Genomic DNA, 21,134 nt, shown 5'->3' on the forward strand with positions numbered 1-21,134 from the left:
TGGTGCAAAGCTGAACTTGTGGCACTGTCTTGAAGCCTGGAAATTCATCAGTGTTAGATTGAAGTGAATTAGCTGAAATATGGAGGTTTTCTTGTATACTTTTGCCTTTTTCTTAGAGATTTGTTTGCTTAAGTGAAGTGAAATAATGCAGCATTGTCAGACTGACTTTTTAATGTTCAACGTGTTACAGTGTGAATTCTCAGCTGTGCACATGGCACTAAGTCATGTTTTTCCAGCTTGCAGAGACTGTGATGAATTTCAAATACACTCGGGTGATGTATTCAGCAAATTTACCCCATACATTACCCTCTGCATGCATCAGAAGAAAGAAATATGCTTATTTATGCAGGAGCTTCTGCTCTCCAGTCTGCCCCTGTGTTCTGCCTGATGAACTGATTAATTCTCTATGAGCAGTATGAGAAACAGATATAGGGGAAGCAGGAACGGAAGAGGAATTTAGTATAAGTGACAAGGCGACTGATTCCTGTTTAGTTTTAAAGAGGGATGAGAGGCACAAAATAGAAATAGGCTACAAATATTACAATACAAATCAATCCTCTATATGGCAAAAACATAAAATCCATGTCTAAAATTGGAAGAAAACTACTTTCTCGAGCAGGAAATGATGGCAGCGACTCGCTTCTTTGGGGATCTCATTTGCTATGACTTCTGCTGATGCGGTTTTCCTCACATAATGCCCTCTTCAGCAACTCTTTGGCTGCAGTCCACCAGAGGATAGACCCTTTGAACCCCACAAGTCACACGGGCTGATGTCTCATCTCTGCTGCTGCACACCTACACGGTGATGATGCAGCAAAAGCTCTGCGATCAAGGTTAATGAAAGTAATGAAAGTCGAAGCAGCCCACAGTGGCTGAGTTCACGCTGAAGACATAATCAGTGGACCTCCTGCATAAAGATGGTGGTCTTCCTGTCAGATGTCATCACCTTTACAGTGCAACAGATGTAGTCAGCACCGGGATTTAACTTATTTTACTTATTACTTACGTATTTTACTCTTGGAACCACTTCAGTTGAAGGATAGACATCTGTCTATTTAGGCCTTCATTTTTAAAAGGGATACATAATATTATATTTAAAGGAATAGTATGACATTGTGGGAAATGAAAGCTTAAATGCTTATTCTCTAGCTTGAAGCAAAAATGTTGCCACAGAGGTCTGGTACACACTTTGTTTTTAACATATGCAGTCGTACTTCTGAACATCTGTTCCCCATTAAATGTGAAGCTACAGCCAGCAACCATTTAGCTTAGCATAAAGTTTACCAACACCTTTGAAGCTAATGTGCCAAACTGTGTCTTGGCTGGGACCAGAAACTTCCTGGCAACTGGTTACTTATTAACTAAAATGTCAAAAATATTCCTTTAAGCCAAAACACACTCACATCTCAGGCTGCTGTGTGAGAAAGAGCAGCATTGCCAACATACTGTATATAGCACATGAGACAATAATTATACACTTGAATTTATACCTCCACAGCAGGGGTCAGTACCTTTTAGTACTGAAAGAGCAATCTTTGGTCTGGATCTGCAAAACACGTTTGAGCCTTATAGCACTATATGCAGATCAAGCATACTGGTAAGCCAGCAGTATTGGTGGTAAAAAGGAAATTCCCATGTCTTTTTTTTGTCAAAGCCACAGAGAGCCACTGGAGTGGGCCTTAAGAGCTCTGGAGCCACAGGTAGCTTATCCTGCTCCACAGGTTCAAACATTATTGCATCTTTTTTGGTAATTTCTTGGTTCCAACAAATAGCCAAAATGTCGGTGAACAATGTGATAGATCACGCCAGAAGAACTGAATACTGTCTTTCTCAGATGTCTCTGTTGCTGCCCTTTTGCTTCCTTTCTCTCTGCGACAGAAATAAATGATAAGGATGGAAAGAATACAGCGTCTCCTCAATGTTCTTTTGCTGGTGCTCCAAAAAAGGAGCACAAGCGCATCTGAGCCACTCAAGAGAGAAACTACAAACGGTTGAAATAATTGTTCAAAATTATTAGAGAAGAATTTGTCCAAGACCACGTTTGTGTAGTCAAGACCAAGTCCAAAGAGGCGTGAGTCTAAGTCAAGAGTCCAAATGAGAGAAACAGAGTCAAGACCAAAACAGAAAAAAAAGAATGCTTTTGCCATTGCCAATGAGATGAGTTTTGGTACGATTGCAAATGACTGGCCACCTGGTAACCATGGTTAACGCAGTCTTGTGGTCTAAACTACCAAACTGCATTTAAAGAAGAATTCAGCTGTTGTTTCACCACGTGTCCAAAAACTTCATATGTTCAAGTGACAAAACTCCATTAACAAAGTATTTTATTATTTTAACTCAAACCATTTTCCTTAAACCAAACCTTAACCCATAGTGTTGTCACATCATAGAGTGGATTTTTATTTTTCAACAGTAATTTCTAATGTTTTATTTTAAGGCACAGACAAATTTTGTCCTGCCGATAGTTGCACATTTTGCTGATAATAAGCTGGACTTTTACTTCCATAACGTAATGGAATATTTTTACATTTAGATTTTACTTACTTATCTGTTCTTATACACACACGCACACAGAGAAAGCAAAAGTGCTTGTGAGAGCACACTACACTCACACATAGTCAGTATAAATATAGATTGTTTCACATCCCTGCAATGCTGCAAAATGACAGCACGTATAGAAATTGTGTCCAGCCAAAAGTTAAAAGAACTTAATATAGGTTCCTCGATTAATGTTAAACTAATGGACATTTGCTGGTATATGGTATTGCAACTCGTTGCCTGTGTGATACACTAAATAAACAACGCCTACCACCACCACACACACCTGAACTCAGATCACACTACAGTACCAGCCTGTTAGCAATCATGGCAGAGAGAGCAGGAGACGTCAGCGGACACCGTAATTATATTCCGGATGGAACGCACGGAGGCCGCAGCGCTCATCCGTCTTCAGTACTGACGCATGGGATGATGAGAGGTAGAGAGGGGAGGCATCCAGGGCTTGTCTCCGCCTCGTCAGTCACGTTGACACCTGGAACCGCTCAATCTCCTTACCTGGTTCAGGACGGAGTGGCAGGAATAGACGGTTGGACAGAGAGGATGACAGGAATGGATGACAGGAATGAGGATGAGAAAAGTTGCTATGCAGAGACGGGGTGACAGACTTAGAGGTTGGAGTTGTTTACAATAACTCTCGTGCTTTACATAAATATACACACATGCATATATTATGTTACCAGTGACTGCGCTCATGGTGATTTATTTACCGTCTCCCCTCACAAATAATCCCTTTTGAGAACTTTATCCACAGTGTGTGTAACTTTTTTTGGGGGGTTTCCTTATCGGAATTTAGACTTAAATCCAGCCCCACGTTAGCCTATTGGTCGTCAGATTATCTCTCAGCAGAACAAGTGCTCCTGCAAAATGCAAATCGGGGGAGGCTGCATTTAGATTCACAACAGTGAGCGGAAGCATTGTGAGCAGAGATGGTAGGCTGCATTCTCCTCCTAAAAGAAGTCTTTCTGTTTTTCCAGGCAGGTCTATTTTTCGCATATGAAAAAAAAGCTCACCTGCAGCTGAGCGTCGAAGCAGCAGACGTTATTTCTCCATTCATTATTCATTACTCATACGAGCTCTATTTTAGAAGCTGCGGACCCAGCTATATCCCCCACTAAAGATACTTTCTCTTCAAGCTTATGCGCTGCCATGTGTGATGAAAATGAGAAGGGAGCCGATGCAGGAAGAGGGAGCAGACAGGATTTTTGCTGCTCACAAATCTGTTTGGATCTTTTTTTTTTAAGATGTAAGGCTTTGTACACACAAAACACACTCCGGACATTTATATAAAATAGCAAAGTTTAGCCACAAATAGACACATACATTTGGCGGATATGTAAGGGGGTTACATTCTTTGCACTTGTCCCTGCAACTTCTTCAAATACACAGATTGCAGCAGCTGAAAGTTTGTCGTCTCTCTGAAGCCTCTTACCCCTCTGGGGAGAATCATGCCGGTTTTCTTCTCCAGCACTCTGCATATGGCAGCCTGAATGTCCTGATTTTATGCTCACTGACTCCAGTCTTATCACCATATACAAACTGGGTAGTATCATGCCGAGCTGTTGTCACAACCACTGACAACTAGTGCTCAAATTCAAGATGATAGAACGATAGATGAAGTGATCGATGGGAAAATCTGCTGATACCTGATGCCCTTGTGAATGGTGTGTAGCAGTACTTAACAACTGTGACAATGCTGAGGAAGAAACCTGAGCAGGATGCAGCGTTAAATCTGAGCATTAATAATTTATTAGTCAGATGTTGCTTTTTCTTCATAAAAGGTATTACAGTATATTTTAGGTCATAAAATTTTGCACACGCATTCATGGTGCTTAGAGGATGCAACGTAATACATTTAGTAATCCTCTGCCATTTTATCTAGCGCCACCAGCAGGTCAAAGTTTTAAATTTATCCAGTGAAATATCTCAGCGTCTACTAACATATTGTACAGACATTCATGGTCCCCAGAGGATGAATCCTGCGGACTTTGGTGGTGCCCTGACCTTTCATCTAGTACCACCGTGAGTTAAACTTTTGTGATTTTGAGTGTAATGTCAGAAAAACTATTGAATAGATCTCCATGAATATTTGGTAGAAACATTCATGAGTTGAGTTGTGATGAGTAATGATGACGGTGATCCCTTAACTTTATCAGGTTACAATTTCAATACATAAGAAACTAATGACATTCCCATTAGCCTCAGCTATACTTTGTGTTAATTATCAAATGTTAGCATGCTTACATACGAAAGAATTCTTATGTGTCGTCACTACAGCTTTAGCTTTTAATCTGTAGAGCCTGAGCTGCAGGGTCAGACGTTTATTCAGCAGCTGACAAAGAAGCTAACCAATCTTCCTTGGACTTAAACTGCACCACAGGAAAAAAAAAAAGGGGGCTCATAAAAGAAGAAAGAAGGGGGTCTAGCCGGTCTTCAGACACAAATGGAACCAAAACACAGATTCCCACCTCCCCTCTGTGCTTCAAGTCGCACCTCTTGTTGTTATTACACCATAAACTGCCACCTCCCACACTAACACTCATACATGCAACTGTTCGCACATATACAAGCGCAAATATAGTTTAAAAGACATTTGTATTAGCTGCATGACAGTCTCCCCCCCCCCCATGTTTGTGTGTGTGCGTTGGGTGTGTGTCACTATTGGCTGTCAACGTCCTTGTTTTTTTCACACTTTCTCTCCTGAAGATTTCTGAAATAAATAATCGCTTTTGATCTTTTTTTTTTCACTCCTGTGCACTGTGGTTTTTGTCAGCTGTTCTGTGCTGTACGTTTTGCCTGCGTTTCATTGTCTGTCAGTGTGTAGACAGACAAGAGAAGCAGACAGAACAGAGCAGGTAGACAGATGAACTGGCCCTGCACACAGTTGGTAGCAGATTGAGTGAGATCATACAAAAAAAAAAAAAAAAAGGGTCAACTTCTTACCACTAACCCAGGCAGCCTGGAGAAGAGGTCAGAGCTCACCACGGATGCAGCAGCAACCTCACTCTGCGTTTTCTCCTCCTTTCTGCAGCGATGACCTTTCTCCAGACTCGTCTTTGGGGGAGGAAGGGAAGGGAGGAGAGGGGGAGCTGCAGAGTGAGGTCGAGTCACAACCACAACCACAGCCCCAGCAGCAAGAGACTCAGCCACAGACTCAACCACCACAGCCACAGCCACAGTCGGAGCCCCAACCACAGACTCAACCTCAGCCCCAGCCCGAAACCAAACCTCAGCCAGAACCCGAACCAAAACCCCAGCCTGCGGCAGAGCCTGAGCCCGAGCCCCAACCCGAACCTGAACCCGAACCTGAACCCGAACCCGAACCCGAACCCGAGCCTGAGCCTGAGCCTGAGCCTGAGCCTGAGCCCCAAGTCGAGGCTCCTTGCAAGGAAGCAGCGCAGGACACCCCTAAAGCCCCTTCACCTTGCAGAGAGGAGCAGACAGTGGGGGAGCAAGAGAAGGAAAAGTCGGAAGAAGTTGTGGAGGCAAAGCAAGAGGGAGAGGAGGCACAGGCCGAGCATCGTGAGGCCGAGGCAGCACAGGAAGAAGAGGAGGAGGAGGAGGAAGGGGGAGGAGCAAAAGGAGGTGGGGCGGGTAGGAGAGCCAGCCTGCACCACACGGCCTCGCCCTTGAGGGTGCAGCGCAACGGGGCCGGCTCGCACTCCGCCACCTCCGACTATGAGCTCTCGCTTGACCTCAAAAATAAGCAGGTAGGGTTGTGTTGGGGACGGGGGAGGGGTGAGGGTTGGTGTGTGGTGAGGGGAGTGGGAGGGCGGCAGGTACAGTAACTTTGGCTTGTGTGTATTGTACGTCTTGTGGTCTGACATGTTTGTGATGTTTAGTTTTTCTGTCTGAGGAGGAGGACTTTTGGTTTGGGGGGGAAAAGTTGGTGTTTGATGAGACTTTTTATTTTTGTTTGTTTGTTGTATTGATCGCTTTCGGCACTTCTAGACTTCAAAACTGTATCAACTAATGATGAGCTTCCTTTTCTTCATTATCATTAACCATTCATGGTCATTGCCATGTCATCATCTCATCAGCATCCTCACATGGTTTCATCTTTCACCAAGTCTGGATTGTGAAAGTATGTTTTGTGAGAGTACTATATAATCTATCCCCAGGTATTTCACTGCTGTGCTGTAATTTACTGAACATAGAGTGGCTCATGTGCATTCACTTTTAGGTTCAGGTCTTATACACTGTATTGTTTTGGCAGCCTTGCATACGTACACATACACACGTCAGGGTAAAATAAAGACAATTTGCAAACAAGTTGCATTTGTATCTGCATAAATGAAAAGCTTGTTTCTCTGCTGCATTATGAGATACTTTGGATGATGAAAAGCCCTCATTTCCATTGAGAAAATGCATGCGACTGTTATCTGTTCTCATCTTATTACAGCCAGTTAAACCGATTTTGTCTGAAACTGATGTGTCTATGAACTGTGACTGTATTTAAACATGCATTTCCATGTTCTCATGTTTGTGTTCTTATCATGCTGTCCATCAGGGGCTTGGAAATCATTACATAATCATCTCCATTTCAAGAGCCATCAAACGTTCGCCATCCGTTTTCATTATCATCCATCTAACCGACATTCTTCAGTCCATGAGTCTTCGACCAGGTAAGGCAGCAGAGTTTGGGTCTAACTTTTGGGGCTCCTGATCAGTTTGTTACAGTTGCAGTTTAAAGGACCATTCCATGGATAAAATTCAGTTTTCCCATCACATGAAACTTCTGAAGTTGAACAGTTTGCTTATATTACAATGTTGTTGCAAAGGTGTGGGGTTTTAAAGAAGTGGGCATATTAAGGAGGCAGAGATGGTCTAATGAAAAACGCTGTTATGTTGCATTATGGGAAGTTTAGGGTCCAGAGTTTTTGGAACATGATCCTGGACTAAAAGGCAGGGTATCTGCTTCTGCTGCTTCAATTGTAACCAGTTTTTTAGTCTTTCTCATGCGAGTCCCCCAACCTTAAGGAAGTGTAATACAAAATGGATGGAATACCTCTTCAATTCCTTGTCAATTTTCAGGCAGAAATGTGAAACAATGTGAATTGATTATTTTTGGATTATGTTGGATTATGAACTGTTGGTAGGACAAAACAAGACATTTGAAGGCATTAACTTGCACTGTTGGACATTGTAATAGGCATTTTTCATTATTTTCTGACATTTAATTGAGCAAACCGGTATTTTCAGATTAATCGACAATGGCAATATCTGTTAGTTGCAGACCTGAATATAACAAATGCACATCATGCATATTTTGTAATAATTTTACAATGTTTATGGATTCATTGGTTTCTTTATGTAGCACAAATGTTGCTGACCTGCCTCCCTTAAGTTTTGACTTCCATTAAAGTCTCTGTAAGTGTGGTGTGGCGCACTTGACCTCTTAATCAATAACTCAGAACAATCAGTAAACAGAGTCGCTCTGGTGTTAAGTGTTTCTCAGCCTCAGGGCACCATCCATAGACTGTGAAGATAAATCTATTCAGTGGTGTGAGGGTCAGTGTCATTTGGATTGTGTCCCTCTGTGTCAATATTTTTTTTAAATTCAGTGAATGAGAGGAAAACCTATAAGATTAGCTACCGAAGCATTGTGGTGGATGTTTACTAAAATCCATCTTCCAAGCGACTGGCCGCTGAAACTAATGCATTTGAGTGAGATGGTTGCTTTATTTCACTCTCGGTCAGCTCCATTTTCACTCAGTTTTGCCTTCATTTCCTTACTCTTTTCGCTTTCCTTTTCAAGACTAAAGGTTCTTTTAACATCGGCTCCTAACCCGCATCACCCTTCTTTTCTCCATTCTCACTCTTTTAATCTCACATCTGAAAGTTCCCCCTCTTCCACTATCTCCCTGTCAACAATGCAGGAGATACGAGATCAGCGAGATTGATCTTCTGTCTGTACAGTGGGGTGGTGCAGGGGCTTGATGCCTCTACGGATCAATGTCAGGGTAATTGGATCTGTGAGCAATACCTTGATTGCTGGGGAAGAACCTCATGACGAAGTAGTTAAGCGTCAACTCACTTCAGCTAGAGCGTTAAACCTCCAATTCAACTTTTTCCGTGTTTTTTTCAAACTGATTTGAATTTAAAATGTCATTTAATGTTTAATTATGCCCTATAGTAGAATGCTGGCAAATTAGCATGTTATTTTCATGCTGTAGGCAATTCTGTGCATTACATTAATATGCATTTCTGTAATTGTTTCTTCTTTAATGAGATAAATGAACAAGAACAAATTCCTTGTTCCATACAATACAAAAAACACTTTAAAAAAAAAAAACTCTAGCCAGTAGGAGTTATAATTAATTTCAAATTAAATAATTAAGTAAAAAATAAATTATTTTTACAGCCTCAGGAATAATAGAAAAGGAACTGGAGTGAGTGTACTCTTTGAGCTGCTATGTGAAAATTAAGAAGTTAGGCTTTATACCTGTAAATTTGAATTTGTAAATATGAAATTTAGAAAGATACAGTTGAGAATTAGAATTTATGTTATTTTCTAGGATGACAAATAGTAGAAGTTTGCAAAATAATATTAAATGTTAATCAGTATGACTGTTTATAAGAACACCAAAGTTATTCCAAGAAAGTCTCACAAAAGGACTTCCGATGATTTAGATCAATATCAATATCTTAACTTGTTTCTGTTAAGTTGCCATTCAGTAATGTATCTTACAGTTTGTAATACAAACTTACAGGCAATACTAAAAAAAGGTTTTGCATCACCAGCTGCAACACATATGATAAAGAGAGTTGTTCATGTTAACAATTATGTGACTTATAGAGGCCACAGCAGAGACACAACAATGAAAGGTTCAGAATGAGCACGCAACGAATTCAGAGAAACATTTTCACCATGTGACCACCCCATATACACTACATAAGCAAAATCAGCACAGCTTTTGCATGAAAATCCTGCCGGTCTCTGGTACTGGTATATTGTTGTTTGTTGTGAATTGACAAATTTAGCAAAAAATTAGCAGCCCACAAACCCACTGCCACCGGGGTCACTCAGGTTAGTCTTAACGCCAACTAACGTCATCTCAAGATCATTTGAATTCCTTTTTAAATTGTTTTTAGGTGACACAGTGTTTCTCAGACTCATCTGCATTTTCATTTGCTCTGAGTCAATTTACACTCTCTCAGCCAAAGCTTTAGGAACACAACACTGGTTTCCCCCTGTTTATATAGCACTGACAAATTGACCAAAAAGTTGTTCATCAAATGGAGAGGCCTCTGTCTTTGCTGACTGCGAAGCCTTTCGTTTTACAGGATGATGAAGTGATAGGGGATGAGTCCCGATTTTAAACGACTACTTCTGCTCTGTAATTGCTGCAAATCTCCACTCGAGTAAATAAATCAAAAAGCTAATCTCCATTAAGCGAAGCATTTAACAGTAAAAGGTTAAATTTGATGGCTTGTATTCACTCATAATTAAACTCAAATGCACAAGTGCATGAATATAAGAAAAGGGCTATCGTTCAAAACGTCTTTTCTGTTACAAGAAGTTCAATAGTTGCTTGTCTTAAAACTGCTGATGCAAAGGGATGGATGAGCAAATCTAATGACATTGTACAGTAGGTCGCTGCTGAGAAAAGTGAAAATGTATCATCTCATCTAATTTTTTTTCGACTTTGACTGTCAATATCATCCAATTTTTTCATTAATTCCTGGTTTTTGTGTGCGTCAGAGTGAGTCTTCCAGTAACCACTGACCTTTTGCGGTAACTGACTTTGGTCAAGGATGAATCAGCTTAACGGATCCCCATCTTCAGATGACATCAAGTCTTTTATTGTCATCCTCATTTTGTAATACAGTCAGCATTAGTTGTGTCCCAGTTTTGCGCTTATATAATCATCTCATTAATCATGCAGATGTTTCTGTGCTGTAAGACAGTGTGCATGAGCTTGAAAGCTAATAATCATGGCTTTGCATTTTGCCCCTTATTTCTGCAGCACATGATATCCGATTATCTGCTGTTTTACTTACACACATCAGTCTTTTCTTGCACATTTAAAGAGGAGACCCATGGAATCTAATAGTGATTGATTTGGGGCTAAACTGATAAATTAACAGAGAGGGCTTTATGACTGGTATTGACATTTCACAAATTGAACATTTTTAACATATTGTTGCTGTCCTGTAAAACTTCAAAACATCAATGTTAACAACATTAAAAAAAACATTGTCATAGAAAGCAAATAAGCATATTTCCCAAAATGTTGAAAAATTGCTTTCAATTGGTTGGACTCCCTAACAATTAACCAAACCGATTCCCCACACACTGTAATTTTAAATACAATGTTAGTACTAACATCCCATACTCACTGTGCCTGCTATTGTAGCTCATGCATGGAGAAATACTGAACTCTAAAATCTAAATTTCGTAGACTTCTATCGGTTAACGGGGTCCTTAAAGGTGTCACAAGTAAAATGTGTCATCCAGCTTTAGCATTGCTAAGCAGAAGGTTAAAGCAGACGTGTAATGCCAGGTTATCTTAGGAAAATCTCTTATAATGCTCAAAGGAAGAGAGAGGGTGTAATAATCATGGCTCATGACGCTAAATACCAAAATCTGCCTCTCAAAATCACAAAAAAAACCATGCTGTGTATTGTACTTCTGGTTGACCTTTAGTTCTGAGACACGTTTGTATTTGCTGCGCAAACATTTCCAGACTAAAACACATTCCTTTTCCAAAGCCTCTTAATAGTTTATATATAGACAGAGAAAGTCCCATATTTCAAGCCAACATCATGCTGAAAATCAGCCTTTGCTCTTGCAACTGGAAGATATTTTTTTTTAAATTACTGCATTTGAGCTTATGTGTACATTTTTTTATTATTTCTATTTTCTAAAATTTCCTATACTCATATACACATGAAAGAAATGAATACTTCATTTTATGTCCTTGACTTTAAATATTTACATGTCCCATTTATACACTTGCACCTTTTCCACTCAGTGTTAGTTCTCCATGTAGAATGGCAGTGCTGTGCCACTTTGCACTGGTTTGTTTTCCACCTGTTTTCCCCCTCATTGAAAGGGGAACATGAGGTCAGCATGGTGCTGATCTGCCCATCAAAATCGATTTAGACACCCTTGTGGAACGGAGCAGTGCCATCACCGTTCTCTCAAAGCACTGCGTCTCCGGAATAATCTCTCTCCATCAGCGCTTAGTGAAGTGATCAGAGGTAGAACTGACAGTCGGTTAATGGGGGGGGGGGATTTTCAGCAGTGCCACTCTTGGCGCGGTCATCCGTCTCGCCACCTCTTTCTATATCTTGCCTCCTCCGCAATACCCTGAGCCACTTGTTTTCGTGTTTCTTCAGTGCTCTGTTCATCCATCTTTTTGCTGTTTCTTTTCCCCCCTGTAGAATAGATGCTAAGCTCTCTAAGCGGTAGTCAGGTCCCAACTAGGATGTGCCGGTATCAAATTTTCATGCCACGATTATTGTGGCGATAAATATCACAGTATTAACACGATGTACCTTTAGGCTCGAAGTCCAGCTTTCCCCTAGGAGGAGAAGATAGTATTGTTGTTGTATTTGTGTTTTTAAGTTTAACTGGACATTACTTAAAATGTATGGTTTGGTTGTCTGGTCCCCAACTTCACTCTTTTCACTCACCGCCCTCATAGTTTTGTTCTTGGCTGCAGCACTAACTACTAACTCACTACTAACAAATACAGACAGAGTTGAAGCTAAACCATGAGGAAGAATGCAATATGTGCCATCTAATATACAGCTTTCCTCTTTGTTGGTCATGTAAGATGCATGCTCTCAATCTAGCAACCCATAAAGTAGGTCTACTAGATAATGTTAGCTGGTAGCTGGTCTTTGACAGAGCAGCTAAAGCCAAGTACACAATCAGCCTGGTCGTCTGTCCGTTGGAATTTGGAGGTTTTGAATGTTGATAATCACAGTAATTAAAGAAGTTGCTTGTATTGAGAGTGTTTAAGCACACTTTGGTATACCGGCACATCTCTAGCCCCAACACAATGCTTGCTCGATTGGCATCAAATCCTGTGTTCTTTTCTTACTTTCTTCCATCTCTTCATGCTTCCTTCCACTATACATCATGTCCCAGCTCTTCCTGGTGGCTGTAATTCCATCTGAATGGCAAAGTATATCAGATACTCACTCTGATAAAGAAAGCAACGTGACCCAAATGCTTTATTCATCATCCCCGACCCGGCTTACGCAGAAGGCAAAACAAACAAGCTCGACTGCCACATTTAATCAAACGCAGCCACACTGACGGCCCTTTCTCACATTCAAGGGCACCTCTGCAGTGGAACTCGTTGCAGAATTTGTCTGATGAAGGACACCTTTCTGAGTAATGAGGTCAATCATATTACCTCTGCGTCTAACTTAAAAAACGAAACAAACCCTAGACAAGGTCTATTTTGGAGTGCAGTCATGACGATAAGGCTAACCTTGTCATTTCAAGAGTGCACACAGCGCAGTCACAGAACAATCCAGATTAAAAAGTGATGAATATTCAGGCTGAGTTTGACAAGTCTGCAAGAGCTGACAGCTACTGAGAAGTGGCCGTCAGCAGATACAGTAGAGCTCCAAACCGCCGTCCTATTCAGAAACCACCTTAATATTTTCAGTATGTCTCACTTTGCCTGCTGAGGCTCTGCAGCGAAATGTAAATGGAGTAGATAAGATGGATTTTCAGTGTCATTTCACTTTTCTAAAGAGCTTTGTATGTGATTCCATTCCTCCAGTGACAACGGCAGAGGCTGCATCTTGTTGAACTAACCACTTATCACAAATTGCAAACCTTTGAGGCATTACAGCATATCAGGAGACCGTACAGGGTGGTTGGGTGACTTTGTCCAGGACTAAAGCGAAAGGAGATTAGCGGCCAAAAAGTCAAATTTTGATCCTTCGTGCCCATGCTAACCATTCGTTCAATTGCATTTACAGGGCGGATATTTTACTTGAACCAAATTAATCCTCATGTTTCATCACCCTGATACAAGAAGCCAGCTTCTAAAGAAAACACTGAGGGAGGGAAAAGCAAGGATTTCTTTTCCCTAGAATTAAATGCCATGCTATTTTTAATGTGCACCTTCTGTGCAGTATATTTAGAACGTGTACATTTATTCATATTTGTAAAGTGACAGAATGTGACACTGCTATTCTTTTCAAAGCTGAATCCTCCTCCACACTCGTGCCCTTGAATAAGTTAGAACAGAAACAGAATTATATTCATTGATTTAGTCTGAATGAAAAGGATTTCAGAGTGACTCAAAAAGATAAGAGCTCTTTCTGGGCACTTCCAAAGATACCCACACCCTGATTGTTCTGGGAAACTCAAAGAGGTCTCATCTGGTGTTTGAGCTGCTGCCAGATGAGTGCGGCTATATAACGTCTCTATCTAGTTCCCACAGCATTTGAGCAATTTTTCACAGGCAAGATTAATGGCTTGTTCAGTTTCAGACAATTTAAAGTTGCGTGGAGGACCTCTCTATGGAATTCGCAGAGATTATGAGTTCTATTTGCTGAGGAAATTAACAGTTTGTCCAAATGCCATGAGTCAGCCTTTACTGTGCTCTCCTTTCCAAACTGTGGCTTTGACCAAACTGCTGTATATAGTTTCAGTACACACATTACAAAGCCTGCTTGCAAAATAGAATTACTGAACCATCTGAGGATATTATTATTTGAATTTGGAGTACTTTAATATTTGAATTTTGCCTACTCCTTCCAGAAGTTGGACTTTACAACCCTTTTCATCTCCTGGGATTTTCATTTATTTTTCTTTTCATACCACAATTATCTCATTCCTCTTTTAATGTCCAGCTCATTTATTTTCCACCAACGCTCCACCTGGTTTTTCACACCGCTATTCAACCCATATACCATAATCATCTTCCATGCTCCACAGGCAAGAGAATATTAAAAATGTTTAAACGCTGGTAGTGACATGGCGTGCATGCTCCCTAACCAAATACAGATGTCTGTGTTATTGGGGATTATGGTTGTCACAGATAAGGAGCCCATGCCAATGTTTTTACCTATCCTTACCTATCTGTGTGTATCTGTGTTTGTTCATCAATTTCTAATCAACATGCAGCTATGACTGTCATATTTGAGTCCTGACAGTTGTGTTTATCAGTAATTGCAAGTTGTCCTGATGTAATGAATTGGTGATGTACAGAAATTCCAGCAATTCATTTTTGCCCTTTGTATCCTCTCTTCTATTTTATAGATCGAAATGTTAGAGCTCAAATACGGTGGCCACCTCATCTCCCGCCGCGCTGCCTGCAAGATCCAGACTGCCTTCCGCCAGTACCAGCTCAGCAAGAACTTTGAGAAGATCCGCAATTCGCTGCTTGAGAGTCGTCTTCCTCGACGCATCTCCCTGCGCAAGGTCCGTGTCCAAAACACGGAAGGTTTCTCCGCTGAACGGGCCCTGGCAGAAGGCTACAACTTGGCAGGCATCCCATTGGTGCGCTCACCATCTCTGCCCACCACAGTTGGTGGCACCCTGACCGACCTGGAAGACTCATTCACTGAACAGGTCCAGTCACTGGCAAAGTCCATAGACGATGCACTCAGCAACTGGAGCCTGAAGACCATGTGCTCACTGCAAGAAGGCGGCACTTATCAGTTCAGTGCCGACTCCTTCAGTGCAGCAGCAGCAGCAGCAGCAGCAGCAGCAGGAGTGGGAGGTGGAGGAGGAGGAGGAGGAGAGGGAGGTGGTGTGGGAGAGTCAACTATTCCTCAAGGCCCAGTGGACCCGAGTGACCTGTCAAGAAGCGCGAGCAAGCTTATGATGGCGTTCCGGGATGTGACAGTACAGATCGATAGCCAGAACTTCCGTGTCTCATCTTCAGTCCTGGAATCATCCACTTCTGTCACCCTCGGCAGTGTCCAACAAGAAGGAGCCTACACCTCTGTTACACCCACTTTCACAACAACAAACTCCACTCCAGCTTCTATTCCTTCTGTCCCCTCGCAAGACCCCCCTCCTCCTCCTGCAGAGGTCCCGGCTGAACCCATAGATCCCCCACCGCCCCCACAAGAACCCCCACCACCACCAGAATCAGAAATAGAAGGAGATGAGCAGGATGTTGAATTCCCTGCTCCTCCTCCAAGTGAAGAAGAGCTGGGGGAGGAGGAGCAAACCCTCCTTACCCCTCTGGATAAGATGGCTGCTCCTCAAAGCCCAGAGGAGATTGTGGTGGTGACACTACCACCCACAGAACCCTCTTACATTCCTCCACCACAGGAGGCTGTACTGCTGAGGAGCTCGCCCGTGGTAGAGCCGCTGGAGGTCAATAGGTGTGGCTCCGAGATAGCAGACAACAGCTCAGAGCAGATGAGCAGCAGCAGCACATCAACAGAGGCACGCTCCACATCTGAAGCCTCGTCCAAGGAAGCACTGCAGGCCATGATCCTCAGCCTGCCACGCTACCACTGTGAGAACCCCGCCAGCTGTAAATCTCCCACGCTGTCCACTGACGTCATGCGAAAACGCCTCTATCGCATTGGCCTCAACCTCTTCAATGTGTGAGTAGCCACTGTCTTTCTTTTGAGCTTAGATGATTCCAACTTTTTAAAACAGCAGAATACATCAGGATGAGGTTTTGTGTTATCACTGCGGAATCACTGCTCCTGGTTTGCCATCATTAACTGCAGTGAAACACAAAATAAATCATCTCAAAGAGACAGAAATAGTTTTTTGTGTCCGTTAAGTTATTTTTCTTAAATTAAGTTTCAGAGGAGTGAAATTAGCTTCTCATTTCTTCCTTATTTCCAAAAATAAGTAATGTGATTGTTCTTCTTGTAAGGTGTTAAATTCATTAAATCTGCTGATACAGAGACAAAGGAAGAATGCATATTCTGATGAAAATTATTACTGGGAAGGATAAAAGAGAGAGTGAAGTGAGATTTATGAAACAGACTACCTCCACCCCTCCTCTACGTGCACCTGAAGTTTGATGGGGCCCTCTGGACTCAAAGAGCAAAGAAAGCACTTTTCCTCACAGGTCCCCATTGTGCCGAAAGAACAAACAGAAAGAAACCAAGTCTCTAGCTAGATCTGAGGTGCCTTCTTTCTAAGAAACAAGACAAGGACAAAAACAGAAGAGGATGGATTACTGAGACAGGGAAGTGTGTGAAAATTGATGTATAAGCAAAAAGGAACGACGTGAAGTAAATTTGAGTACCTTTTTGAGATGAGCTGAGACAATTAATGATAACGTACATAGTACCCAGACATGGTGGAAATGACAGTTGACAAAGGCCCACACCCCTGTTGCTACCCATGTCAATCTCTTCATTCTCAAACAAAACATATGCAGTAATTTTGTCATTTTTAAAACAATGGGTCCTTGATTTCAGACAGAGACAAAACACGGCTTCTCTTTTCTAGCTGACAACCGTCAATTTGCTGGATGAAGTGACAGTCAACTGTCGCTGACAAATAAGCTGTAGCTCGCTAACTACTTGAGCTAACATTGGCTCCATGAGTTGCTGACTCTAGTGGAATAATTTTCAAACAAAAATATGTAAAAATATGTACTTGAAGGCTACATGGACTAAAGCTACATGTACCCTAAAATCTATGGGGAAACACAGTTTATAAGGTAGTTGGGAACAGTTTTTTAACATAATTTGTTCACATCTGGCTCAGCTAGCTAACTAACTAGCTAACTAGTCGATGACTTGATGATTGATGTTGTGCCCCTTGGCTTTGGAAGTAATGCTCAGTTACTACTGCAGGGGGTAAGCTAGTTAGCCAGACGGGCTAATTACAGCTAATGTTAGAGTAGGGAATCACATTCCTTTTGTTCTTGTGTTTTGTTTTTTGAACATGTTGGAAAAAGACACGTCCATCCAAACGAATTAAATATTGCTCGCGCACTGCTTAAAAAAGTATAAAGACTTTGATAGTGCCTTTATGTTTGCTAAACTAGGATTGGACAGTCCCTGCTCAGTGTAAGGGGGTTAGCACAGTCAATAGTGCTACAATATATACAATTGATCTGACATTTGTGCCAGGTATAATGTGCCAGTCTTAAAGTGCATCTTTTAATGCCAAGAACCCAGGTGTGAGACCCGATACAGGTAGCTCTTGTATTCCTACCAACACCACCAACTCCCATTGCATTTTCCTCTGCGGCTTCACAAATTGTCAGCAGAAGAAAAACATGCCTGTCTTGAAAAGCTGGCTTGTGTTTCCTGTTTGCAGCTTTTCAGTCATTGTGAATTCATCCCTCCCCAAACGCTGCCGAGTGAAGAATGACAAAGTCAAAACCAGATAAGACCTCCCAAGACGCGCTCCAGACAGGTGCAAGGTGGTTACATGGCAGCGAGAGATAGGAAGAAAAAGCGTTACCATGGCGACAACGGTGTATGGGGCCAGAACTGACTGAATCACACAAACACTGAAACCTTGAGATGTGTGTCAACCTTACTCAGTTTGGTAGCAGAAAATTTAAAGTTTGACCTCCAGCTAGTTCCCATAATTAACACGATCAAAGCAATCACATATTCAGAGAAGCAAGAGTAAAATGGAACGTCCCAGCATGACTTTAGGTTGGTTTACCCCTCGAAACAGCTCAGACTATTTGCTCAACAAAACCCTGAATTCTCCTTTTAAGAATGTTTGTAACCACATGACTCCTGAAAATGCGCTCAGCAGCCGACAGCATACTTGGAAGGAATCTTTAAATAGGGAGATTTACCATATGCTCTATTAGCTTTTCACCCAAAACATACCCTAAAGGACCTAAACACCCCACATATTCAAATAAATGCACTGGACTCGCTCACATATATTACAAGTTGAGCTCAACCACTGACGGGGAAGCTGGGTACAATTAAGTGGAATACACGAGGAGTGAATTAAAAAAAATAATGGCAACGATCCACAAAGCCTAAAATTCTCATTAGTCATTCCGCTGCGAGTCGTGAATGTAATTAAAAGTTCCTTCAGCACTGTGTGAACCGGCACCTTGGGAACTGGAATGAAAAATTTGTTAACATTTCAATCCGAGCTGCCCTGCCACCTCAACCATTTCTGTAGAAGCTCCCCTTGCTTTACAAAATATCTTGCAGTGTGGCAAAATACACTGTGTTCCCTTGGGTGCAAAAGCACTACAAGATTTCCTTAAGATATTGCCCCAATTAAGCCATCTAATACAAATTTAGAAGATTGGAGCTCATAAACACACATTATCTTTTTTTGCTCATGCCAAGCTCTGCAGCGCAATAGAAATGCACAATAAAGCCGATTAACTTTGACTCAATGCTGGAGCGTGACACTGAAAACAGGAGGAGCAGGAACGAGCTTTGCAGTTACTAGATGGAAGATGCAGTCGGAATAATTACCAGGACAAAAAAATGAAAGGCCTTAAAGAGAGTTGTGAAGCTGTCAAGTAAATTTGAGTCTGTATTTATATTTCCATTTTCAAAGGCAAGGGGGTTTATATAGAAATTGCAATAAACATAAATTTTTTTTATTAAATAACATCAGAGATTTGTTCCCTGGTGCATATCAACAGCAATCAGCCGTGCCCCATGTTATATAAAATACTAAAAGGTGTCATTCTCATATAGTCAGGCAAGGACTCAAACTCAAATGTTGCTGTTAATATGCACAAAAGAATTTCTTGAGTAACTATTCTCCTCATAATGTTTTTTATACTTGATTTAAGTCATTTCAGCCAACCAAACAGTGTGCAGCATTGATCTAATTATACTATATAATGTTACAGGATTGTCTTATGATATCAAGTCAAATAAATAAATTCTGTTTATAAGTTTTGGGTAAATCGGCTCATTCTGTCCAACAACTGTCCTCATCCGTGTCAGAAACTCTGATCTGCCAACAAATGTTGTCGACTGTACAGAAAAGATTATTGCATGTTCCTTCATCACGTGGCATGTTAGGCCTGTAACTTGTGGATATCAAATATGTATATAATCGTTAGTTATATAATACATGTAGTACAGTTTTGATAATAATGACGGGAGCAAAGGAGTAAGTCAGGTGATTGTTCCATAACCTTATCCACGTCTATTACTGTAACCATGACAACGAAGGTCTCCTAACCTGAACAAAGTAACAGTATAACCAGACCTTAACCACAGCTTTGTCACATGTAAAACAGATTTCATTTCAAACAGTGGGTTTTTGGAAGGCACAGACAAATGATGTCGCCCTGTGAAGGACACATTGAATAAGGGAATAAAGTTTGGGGCCAGCTAAACTCAGGAAAACTACTTAAATGACAGAGTTCTTGTTTGGAAACTAAATCAGCCAGGATTCAAGGTCAGAATTGAATCACGCACAAATGAGAAAAAAAACTAAAACTACAAACTAAAATAATTGAAATATAAACCTAAAGTGAACACACTGGCACAGGTAATATAAGGTATGAGTTGAGACTTGATCCCTGGCAACGACACTTTCCAAGCATTATTTCTACCCCTACCTACCCCAGATTACTTTATATGTGCAGAGGACATATTGGTACTACTTTGAGGAAATTGTAGTTGAGCTTAGCAGTTAGACTAGACTTAGCAAGTGTACCTACAAAGTCAGTTTTAACAATAAAAGATCACTTGGTCAGACTCTAAATTGACCATTTTCTGTACAGTTAGTTTCAAACATGTCTACCTTGATATTGTCTGTCTGAACAGCAGATCATTTGTCTGTTTTTTCAAATTGTATTTGAAACACTCAGCTGGGTTTTTTTTCATTATGAGGGGTGAAGTGAGGATGGTACACATTTGTAATGACTGTTTAATGAAAGTTTCCAGTTTGATTACGAGGTTCTGTGACACTTCTGAGACAATTTTCATAAAATGACCGGCTTCCTAGCCTTTTCTGTCTATTTGCAATCCCCTCTTCTCATTCCCCCGATCAAACACCTTGAAAGATAAGCTGACTTTTAATAAATTGGCTGCAAGAGAAGAGAGAGACAGAATGAGGAAAGGAGAGCAAAAGTAGAGAGAGAGAGAGGGCAATCGAGCTTGAGGCTTATTAGTTCCACCAGTTCGTATCCTCCCTCTAATACCTGCGCTGTTGTATCCTTTGCATCTTAAACAGGGCTGTTTGCTTTGGGCTAAAGCTTGGGTATTGCTTGATCATGCGGACAAAAAAAGCTCACGCATATGCCCACAGTTGGGTAATGTAATGTCTGAGTGTGTATGAGTGTGTGTTTGTCTTGCAGCAGGTGGTCTATGCGCAACCTTAGCGGCAGGAGCAAGAACGGCAGGGGGAGAAAGTAAATTAAAAGGGAGGAAAAGTCAGAAGTTTCGGGTGTTTGCGTGCACCCGCCTGCACAAGAATAAAAAAAGATACAACAGCGAGTGATGGAAATGGAGTGCAAAAGCAAGAGAGAGGAACTGAAAGAGACACAAAAAGGTGGCGGAGAGAGAGAGAGCGAGAGAGAGAGACCACTTGAGAAAGTTTCCACCTTGAGTGTGGATGGAATGACAATGAGTCCATTATGGGAGGGGAGAGTGTGTCAAGGACACTGGCATCACACAAGGGAGCTGGTACCAAACCTTCAGCAGGGAGAGAGGATGATGAT

General features: G+C 41.5%; 1 protein-coding gene across 4 annotated transcripts in view; it reads left to right on the plus strand.

Moving 5' to 3' along the window:
- iqsec3a (IQ motif and Sec7 domain ArfGEF 3a) overlaps positions 1–21,134 on the plus strand; it is a 105,740-nt gene that overhangs the window by 43,260 nt on the left and 41,346 nt on the right. For 2 of the 4 annotated variants that reach the window (XM_051391945.1, XM_051391944.1), the window contains exons 3-4: positions 5,588–6,266; positions 14,795–16,098. In XM_051391945.1, coding sequence (XP_051247905.1) covers positions 5,588–6,266; positions 14,795–16,098 — 1,983 coding nt within the window. Of the gene's footprint in view, positions 1–5,587; positions 6,267–7,075; positions 7,182–14,794; positions 16,099–21,134 lie in introns of those variants that run through there. The other 2 variants (XM_051391947.1, XM_051391946.1) reach the window with 2 other exon arrangements.

This window comes from Dicentrarchus labrax, unplaced genomic scaffold (assembly GCF_905237075.1).
Source record: "Dicentrarchus labrax unplaced genomic scaffold, dlabrax2021, whole genome shotgun sequence".
Lineage (NCBI taxonomy): Eukaryota > Metazoa > Chordata > Actinopteri > Moronidae > Dicentrarchus > Dicentrarchus labrax.